Raw genomic sequence first — 9,736 nt, forward strand, 5'->3', positions numbered from 1 at the left:
TTCCAGCAGAATCCTAACTCCGGTGCGCGATTCTCCAATAATCATGAAACATGCAAAATAGATGAAATAACATAAGTATCATCCCTAAATATGAAATATATCAATGAATAACAGTAAATTATGATATAAAATAGTGATGCAAAATGGACGTATCACGAATCAACGGTTTATGCAACACGTCGCCGACATGTGGGAGCCCGCGTCGTTTCGCGTCGCTTTTCGTTGTGTCCGGCGTGCCCGGAGCGTCCCCTGTGGGACAGGGACGGCCTCGGGCCGGACACCGTATCAGGGCGCGTTGGATAAAAATGGACTTTAGGGGACACGGCTGGAACCATTTTTTGGTCCGGGCCCCAAATTGCTTCTGGAGATGCTCAGATACAGGTGTGTGTGTACACTGCTGTAGTGCTGTAGGTACGGTTCACTGTAAAAAAGAGGTTTTCGCCTTCTCTCCACGGCGATTCCACCCAAAGCCAAAAAGGAAAATTTCCGCCACCGCATTTCAAAACCCCCAAATCCCATCTCAAAAAAAAAAAAACCCCAAATCCCCAAATCCTCGTCGGTTCCTTCCATTCCGGCAGGCGGCAGCGGCGGCGGCGGCGACCTGTCCCCATGGACCGCCACCAGGGGCAGCGGTGCAGGTGTCCCCATGGCCCCCGGTGTACCCGCGGACCGCGCCATGGAGGCCCCGCGGCGGCGGCCCTTGACACCCATGTGCGGGCCTTCCCCATGGACGCCGACGAGCAGGCCCTGTGGAGGGCGTGCGGCATGAACCCGGTGAGCCTCGAGTCCGACGTCACCACCATGCTCACCTGCCTCCACTACATCCTTCCCGGCCGCCCCGTCGTCTCCCACCACGCCGCCCTCTCCGCGCTCCTTCCCCCGCCCCACGACGGCGCCGACCGCATCAGCGACCTCCCCGAGGACCTCCTCCGCAACATCGTCTCCCGCCTCCCCGCCAAGGACGGCGCGCGCACCGCCGCGCTCTCCTGCCGCTGGCGCACCCTCTGGCTCTCCATCCCGCTCGTCCTCGTCGACGCCGACCTCCTCCCCGCCGGACGCCGCTCGGGCCTCCAGGTCGCGCGCGCCGACGCGCGCCGCGTCGCCTCCGCCATCACCCGCATCCTCGAAGCGCACCAGGGGCCCTTCCACTTCGTCCACCTCATCTCCTGCTACATGCAGGAGACCCCCGGCTTGCTCGCGCGCTGGCTCCAGCTCCTCGCCGTCAAGGGCGTCCGGCAACTCTTCCTCGTCAACCGCCCGTGGCCGCTCGACATGGCCCTCCCCGCCACCTTCTTCGGCATGGCGACCCTCACCCGCCTCTACCTTGGCGCCTTCGGGTTCCCTCGCACCGCTGGCCTCCCGCGGGCAGTGGCATTCCCGCACCTCCGCGAGCTCGGACTCTGCTGCATTGCCATTCAGAACCGGGACATGGACTTCGTCCTCGCCAGGACCCCTGTGCTGGAGATCCTATGCATCCAAGCCAACATTCTGCTCAAGTGCCTAACCCTCGTCAGCCGCAGCCTCCGGTGCGTGCAGATCATAGAAGGCATTGATCTGAATATCGATGTGAAGGATGCCCCACACCTTGAGAGGCTCATCATCTGGACATCATCGGCACGCGATGGCTTGCACCGGAGCCTCAAGATTGGACATGCCCCTGCGCTAAGCATGCTTGGCTATTTGGAGCCGGCGCGTCACGTGCTAGAGATCAGCAACACGACCATCAAGGTGCAAACTGCTCTCCTAAAGTTTTCTGTTATTTCAGTTCCACAATACTATATGTCTATCAAGTACGAAATTTGGGTGCACTGCAGGCTGGGATGAGGGCAAGTCATAGTACCATAGTCCCAAGCATCAAGATCCTCAGCTTAAGAGTGTGCTTTGGAATCCACTACGACGATAAAATGTTGCCCAGCTTCCTCAGATGCTTTCCCAATGTCGAGCGGCTGCACCTCGAGGTAGCACCCCCTCACTTGTTTAGTATCATCTGTCTATATATTGCCGAGGCAACCACGTAAAGCTGAAATTTTTACTGATTTTAAACCAATTTACAGTCCAATGAAGCTCATGAGCCTACTGGCAAGCTCAACACCAAGTGCTGGAAGGAGGCAGGTCCAATCGAGTGCATCCAGTCAAACATTAAGCTGATGATCTTCTATGCCTTCCGAGGGGAGCGGAACGAGCTTTCCTTCCTCAAGTTCTTCCTGGAGAATGCGCGGATGCTGACGAAGCTGGTCATTGTGTATTGCAAGGGAAGTTTCAGTTCAATGACCGAGGCAAACTCCAAAGTGAAACCTCTGTTTGCTGCAAAATGGGCCAGTCCAGACTGTGTACTGCAGCTCTTCGAGAGTGCACTTGAAGTAGGAGATGACAAGTGGTTGTTGAACTTTGAAGCAGGATCTGATTTCTCTACAAGGGACCCGTTTGCGTGCACTGCTGCTCTCCGGGGGTGCAATATCTGAGGAGAAGGCAGGTGTTCACTGAAGATTGGAGAAAGGTTTTGATTTTCTACCTGTGCTCTGGTTCAGTATCTACATGGAAGGCCCTGTTTTGGATCGTTGGCTTTTGATTGTCAGAGGTCCTGGTTTTATTTCCATGACAACCTTCAGAAGTTGATGTGAAAAACAAGTGTTGCTCAAATGCAGTTTCTGTATTGTTTAGCTCTGACCTAACGTTTATCAGGTGAGAACTCACAATTTCTGATGAACGTGTTGCGTGATTCTGGCAGACAGGGATATATTCATGAGCTATTTCGTGCTTTACTAGTTTCCTTTAGAATGCTCCGTGAAATCTCTGTTCTATCTGATGTACCCTGGATTATTATGCTCGTCTGGAAAGTCAAATTATTATCAGAGCTCAGCTCTTATATGGTCTTTATGAGTTATTCTACTGTTATGTGCACTGGAAATCATTTGGGTCATTCATGTGTTGCTCAGTGGTTGAGCAATCTCATATCTGAGTATGTAGAAGGAAGAGGAGAAGAAGAAGGAGCTTTCGCAAAAAAGAAAAAGAAGATAGTAAGTAGGGATTCTTATCTGAGTCGTAGGTTGGAAGAGATTTGTATCCGAAATCCTGTCTATCCATCTTTCTGAAGGACCTAGTCATATCACAGTATATCCAAATAAGTCCAAGCTTCGTGGGTGTCACCAACTGTGATCCAGGCACACAGAGGTTGTTGTATCGCCATTAAGTATGGTGGACCAGGTGAAAATAAGCTCAGTACAACAACTTTTGCTGCAAATGAGAGCAAGATAAATGTCTAAACAGTCAAATTGTCACCAGAGCTCTTTTCTGTGGTCTTTATGGTTATTCTACTGTTAGATGTGTACAGTAGATCCTTTGCATTACATGCATGAGAGGAAGAGAATAATTCGACACTGCACTTTTTTTTTTTGATGGGTAGTGATTAAGATCTGGATCCTGCATGTTAGAGTTCAGAACAGGTGTGGGAGGATGCTGCTGCATTTTTGGTGGACGTAATGCTAAAATTATGGATTACTCTCCCTTACTTATTTCTTCTTCCTGTGGACTATGCTGAAGTTTTCCTTTTGGACATCTTATTTGTTTCATCCAGTAACAGGCATATAAATTCTGAGCTGGAAAACACAAGGAGGCCAGGTGGCCTTCCTGGTTGAAATTTTTCTATGCTCTATTATCTTATTTCAGAAAGAAAATGCATGCTTTCTTCCGCTGGGACTTGAATGCTTGAAATCAATCTACCTGGGCATTTCATTTGCAGATTAACATTAGTTACTACTGACCTGTAATATAATAAGTTAATTTTACACTGTCGGTCAGATACTTTTCCTTGTCAATGGCCCAAAATATTTAGTTTGTATAAGCTGCTGTAAAGAGTCGTTTGAATGATTGAGTGGACGACTAGAGTTTATGTATAATCAGGTGCCTCCGCTGATGTCCTGATGCATTCATGTTTACACATTTATAATTAATGGATTTTTTATTGTGGTCATAAAAATTTATTCTGTTCATTATTGTCCTGATTTCTGTGTCTGAACACAGTGAAACTGTTGTTGCGTAAGCACAAGGTTTGTCCAATTTTCTGCCGGGACTTGCATTGTGATACTAATTTTATTTGACTTTTGTCCATACTGTACTGAAATCCTTGCTAAGATGTAACACGTCCTATTAGTTAAGAGGATATTTTTTTAGGTTTCCGTGTTAATGCATCTAGGTTTGATAGACTGACCTTTGGCTTCTACCCTTCCTGCTTGTAACCACTGTTTAAGCATTTTTTGGTGCCGTGTGCTTCCTGGCATTACAGGATGTATTTTGTTGTCGGCACGTTTCTGAACTGTTCCCATCTCCAAAGAGGTGCACCTTTTGTTGTTGTTGCAAAGAGGCGCATTTTCTAATTCTCTCTTTATTAGCCACACAGTTTCTTGTATACCTTCTGAGTAAGAATGTCTTGTGTGGGTTAATCACTGCGTATGATTTCTTTCATTTTTGTAAGGTATTCTATCGATCAGTAAATTAGAAATTGCATTAAAATGACCACAAATAGAACAATTTACAACTCTTTAGTGATTTGTGCATTTTTTTTATTATTTATGCATGTCTGCTATAGCAGATAACACAAGGTACTTGTGGAATTTGATTTTGAAGATATTTTACATTTTTTCGTGAAAACGCAAAAGCCTTGCGTTTCGATGCATTGATAGAAAAGAAGGTTATATGTACAAGTCCGAGGACGGACGAACACCACGCCGTAATCTAGGTGAGCAAAACAGAAAAACTAATCTAGGGGAGCAAAAGGCGCACGCCCCGGGCACCCGCGTCCGCCCATTGCCGCGCCTTGGCAACTATGTCGTTGAATAGGGTTGTCACCAAAGGCCGCGCGTTGTCGAAGATCGCCGCATTCCGATGTTTCCATATCCACCATGCGGTAAGCATGATCACCGACGAAGTGCCCTTGCGCAGCTGGCGAGGGGCGGTCCGCGCCACCAGCGACCACCACTCTGCGAAGTCACCCTCAGCCGTAGGGGTCCTCATGTGGATCGTATCTATGATAGGACCTCAAACCAGACCGTCCTGTAGAACGAGCAACCTGTGAGGAGGTGCTTCATAGTCTCTTCGGATTGGTCACAGAGCAGGCATCTAGGCGCATGCGGTAAGCCCCGCCTCGCCAGCCTCTCACCCGTCCAGCACCTATCCAGGCAGGCCAACCATATGAAGAATTTAACCATAGGCGGCGTCCAAGATTTCCAGTTCAGCTTCCAGGTGCCTGAGATGATCGCTCCCTGGAAGAGTGTTTCATAACAAGATCCGGATGAGTACTGGCCATCCGTCGTCCAACGCTAGACCAACCTATCTCGATCCTCCGAAAGTTGGGTGTCCCTTAGCCTGCACCATAGCTGCATGTACTGCCAAAGTTCCAGTGCGCTCGGCGCACCCACTATGTCGGAGATCCAAGAGCGCTCGACTAGAGGTTCGTGGACCGTACGCGCCTTTCGCCGGTGCTTTGGTACCAACGCATACACCTCGGGCGCCATTTCCCGAATGGCCTTGCCCTCCATCCATCTATCTTCCCATAAGAGGGTGGACTCCCCATTGCCGATCACCGTGAAGGTGGAGGCCACGAAGATGTCTAGCTCCGTCTTCGAGAAGTGCATGTCCAGCCCGCGCCAAGGTCGCAGGGGGTCCGTGTGCATCCGCCAGATCCATCTCACCCTAAGACTTGTCGCCGTGCGGGCAAGGTCCGGGATCCCAAGGCCTCCAAGACGCAGTGGTCGGCAGACCCGCACCCAGTTGACATGGCAGTGTCCACCATTTGCATTTGCCCTGCCCGCCCATAGGAACCCGTGCAGGATCTTGTTGACTTGCTTCAGGGTTGTTCTGTTAAGACTCAGCACCATCAGCTGGTGCAACGGGATCGCTGCCAGGACCGAGCGGATGAGCGTGAGGCGTCCTGCCCTGGGCATCATAGATGCCTTCAATGTAGGAAGTTTGTCAGCGAGCCTGTCTACCAGGGGTTGGAATGCAACAGCCGTCAGCCTCCTGATAGACAGCGGGATGCCTAGATACTTTACCGGAAACGGCGCCAGCTGACACTCCATGAGTCTAGCGGCGCCTTCAGCCTCAACATCCGAACAAGCAATCGGGGAAACCGAGCACTTGGTGAAGTTAGTGCGGAACCCTGATGCCTGCCCAAAGAGCTCTAGGATACCGCGAACCGCGCGTAGTTCCGTCTCATCTAGGCGGCAAAAGATCACCACATCGTCCACATAGAACGAGACCGATGTCACTAAGTCTCGTCGCGCCAGCCGCCTTAGGATTCCCAGCTCAATGGCTTTAGCAAAGACCCTATTGAGCGAGTTCATCACCAGCACAAACAGCGACGACGACAAGGGGTCTCCTTGTCTCAAGCCCCTCCGATGCCAAATGGGGGGACCTGGCTCGCCATTGAGAAACACCCTGGTACTAGCAGTGGACAGGAGAATAGACACAATCTCACGAAACCTCGGCCACAACCCAATCTTGTGGAGGACCTCCATGAGGAACCCCCACGGGACAGAGTCGAAAGCACGGGCTATGTCCAGCTTGAGCATCACCCTTGGCTCCTTTTCCCGATGAAGGAATCTAGCTGTCTGCTGAACTAACATGAAGTTGTCGTGGATGCAACGTTTGCGTATGAACGCGCACTGGTTGCGATCCACCAGCGACTCCATCCGAGGGGCCAGTCGGGTAGCCAGCGTCTTCGCCACCAGCTTGGCGAAGATGTGAATCAAGCTAATCGGCCGGTAAACACCCAAAGCTGCCGCGTCTGGGCGCTTGGGCAACAGGGTTAGCAATGCCTGGTTAAGGCCTTGAAACCTGCGTCCGCACAAGGTGAATAGCTTGTTGAAGGCTGCCATGAAGTCCGATTTGACCACATCCCAGAACTTCTGGAGGAATTCGGCCGTGAAACCATCAGGTCCTGGCGCCTTGCCTGTGGGTAGTCGCCGAACCACCTCCCAGATCTCATCCTCTGTGAATGCTCTCTCAAGTTCGGCTTGGTCCTCTGAGTGTGTACCCAGGAAATCCAGGTCCAGCGAGTGTTGCCTCTCTTTCGAGGTGCCTAGGAGGCCCTCGAAGTGAGTGAAGGTACCCTCAACCATGGCCGCATGATCCGAGATGACCGCGCCGTTGACCTGTAGGCTATGGATCACATTCTTCTAGCGTCGGTAAGCCGCATGTTGGTGGAAGAAGGTTGTATTGGCATCCCCCTCCTTGAGCCAGGCGATCTTGGCCCATTGTCGGGCCATAGTGCGCTCTAGGGAGGCCAGGCCCAAGTAGGCGTGCTTTAGGTGGGCCCGGAGTCGGCGCTCATCTGGTGACAGGCGTCGCGATTCCATGGCTATGTCCAACCTTAGCACAACCTCCCGCGCTATCATGAGCTGCAGTTTGACACACTCAACTTTTTCGTCGCTCCAGCTCAACAAACTGCGCGTCGGGCGCTTCAACTTAGCAGTGAGCCACCGGAAGGGGTCCAGGCCTCCCTCAATCACATCCCAGGCGCTGCGCACAACCTCATCAAAACCCTCCAACTTCAGCCAGAAGCGTTTGAACTGAAACCGCTTTCGCCCAACCGACTTGGTGGTGCAGTCTAAGAGGAGCGGGCAGTGGTCAGCCACCAATGTCGCCAAACAGCGCAACATGCAGCTGTTGTGCATCTCCTCCCAAGCAACCGTGACGAACACCCGATCTAGCCGGATGAGGGTGGGAGTCTCCCTCACGTTGGACCAGGTATAGCGTCGCCCATGCAAGTATATCTCTTTCAACTCGCAGTCGTTTAGGAAACACCGGAATCTGCCCATCATCCTACAATTCAGGTTACCATTGTTCTTGTATTCATCGCGGTATATCAAGTTGAAGACCCCGTAGAGGGCCCGCGGTCCTGGGTGACCGCCGCGGACCCCCCGCAGTTCCGCGAGAAAGGCGACCTTGTCGGCCTCAGCCTGTGGACCGTAAACACAAGTCAACCACCATCCTGTGCCATCGCCCACTGGGGAGACTCTGACCGTGATACTGTTAGCACCGTAGTGGGCGCTATCAAGCTGCACCACCCGGCTAATCCAAGCCACAAGAATCCCCCACGTGTGTCAGTCGCCGGCAAGCAGAAGTAAGCATCAAAATCCGCGCCAAGCGCTTCCATAACAATAGCATGGTGTCGTCGTTGATCCAGATAACCGAGAGTGGTGTCATCGTTGATCCAAATGACCGAGAGTGGTGTCGGTGTCTACAGATGACCGAGAGTGGTGTCAGTGTCTACAAATGACCGAGAGTGGTGTCTACAGATGACCGAGAGTGGTGTCGGTGTCTATAGATGACCGAGAGTGGCATCGCTGTTGATCCAGATGACCGAGAGTGGTTTCGGTGTCTATAGATGACCGAGAGTGGCGTCGTCGTTGATCTAGATGACCGAGAGTGGTGTCGGTGTCTATAGATGACCGAGAGTGGCGTCGTCGTTGATCCAGATGACCGAGAGTGGTGTCGGTGTCTACAAATGACCGAGAGTGGTGTCGGTGTCTACAGATGACCGAGAGTGGTGTCGTCGTTGATCCAGATGACCGAGAGTGGTGTCGTCGTTGATCCAGATGACCGAGAGTGGTGTCGGTGTCTACAGATGACCGAGAGTGGTGTCGGTGTCTATAGATGACCGAGAGTGGCATCGTCGTTGATCCAGATGACCGAGAGTGGTGTCAGTGTCTACAAATGACCGAGAGTGGTGTCGTCGTTGATCCCGATGACCGAGAGTGGCGTCGTCGTTGATCCAGATGACCGAGAGTGGTGTCATCGTTGATCCAGATGACTGAGAGTGGTGTCGGTGTCTACAGATGACCGAGAGTGGCGTCGTCGTTGATCCAGATGACCGAGAGTGATGTCGGTGTCTACAGATGACCAAGAGTGACGTATATGTGGGTCCATATGACATAGTCATGGTTGTGGGTCCATATGGCAGAGTCATGGTTGTGTGCATACGTAAGTATTTCTGAAAAAAACTAGAACGAGTAAGATTTTCTTGCTGATAAAACTAGAACGAAAAAGATTTCCTTCCCTTTATAGATATATATATATCTGGTTAATGAATTGTCTTACGTAACAAGAAAATCTAAAACTAGGTGACAACAACTCTAGGGCTCCAGACCGTCAGTATATAAACATGACATTCGCCATCTGCTCGTCATTTGCCGATCTTCAACAAAACAGCCTCCTCGTCAACTCTAGCCGCCGCAACAAAACAGCCTCCTCGTCATCTGCCGACCTTCAAGATGATTAATCCGCCAGAGCCGAACTACTACCCTCCACCAAAAAATCCAATCTCCCCTGAAGCAGCAAACAAGACACAGCCGCAATCTACCCCTGCAGCGACGAAATCATCGACGCATGTGGAGCCATCGCAGCAACACCTGCTGGGAAGAATTCATCCGTGCAGTCAACCATAACACACAAGGTTAGTAGACCTGAGAACATATGTGATCCAGAATTATAAGATCTGTACTAAATAGAAATATATACAACCTTGGTTTTATTTTGAGATTTATAAACAACATGATCTTCAACTTCGTATGTTTCCTGGCGTGCCTTCTATCAGGATCAATCTTCTTCTAAATCTATCAAGAGCAAACCGAAAATAGCTCATGTTCCTTCACCATCGAAGGCTTCCGGTGATAAAAGCATTGATCCAGTGAAAGCCAAAAAGGAGACACGACAAGATAGGGTACATATCTTCGATTCC

General features: G+C 51.0%; 1 protein-coding gene across 1 annotated transcript; it reads left to right on the forward strand.

Moving 5' to 3' along the window:
- Positions 1-609: 609 nt before the first annotated feature.
- On the forward strand, positions 610-2,852 carry LOC124696410 (putative F-box/FBD/LRR-repeat protein At5g44950). Its single transcript, XM_047229142.1, has 3 exons — positions 610-1,728; positions 1,815-1,958; positions 2,055-2,852. Exons 1-3 carry the CDS (start codon positions 610-612, stop codon positions 2,460-2,462), a joined length of 1,671 nt encoding a protein of 556 aa, XP_047085098.1. The 3' UTR covers positions 2,463-2,852.
- Positions 2,853-9,736: the final 6,884 nt, after the last annotated feature.

Source organism: Lolium rigidum, chromosome 3 (genome assembly GCF_022539505.1).
Source record: "Lolium rigidum isolate FL_2022 chromosome 3, APGP_CSIRO_Lrig_0.1, whole genome shotgun sequence".
Taxonomy (NCBI): Eukaryota; Viridiplantae; Streptophyta; class Magnoliopsida; order Poales; family Poaceae; genus Lolium; species Lolium rigidum.

What these genes read in the sequence shown, in the direction of transcription:
- LOC124696410 (XM_047229142.1), top strand. Translation starts at nt 610, where the DNA reads ATGGACCGCCACCAGGGGCAGCGGTGCAGGTGTCCCCATGGCCCCCGG. An exon ending in TCAGCAACACGACCATCAAG is followed by an intron (nt 1,729 to 1,814) that starts GTGCAAACTGCT and finishes GGTGCACTGCAG; the next exon opens with GCTGGGATGAGGGCAAGTCA. An exon ending in TCGAGCGGCTGCACCTCGAG is followed by an intron (nt 1,959 to 2,054) that starts GTAGCACCCCCT and finishes ACCAATTTACAG; the next exon opens with TCCAATGAAGCTCATGAGCC.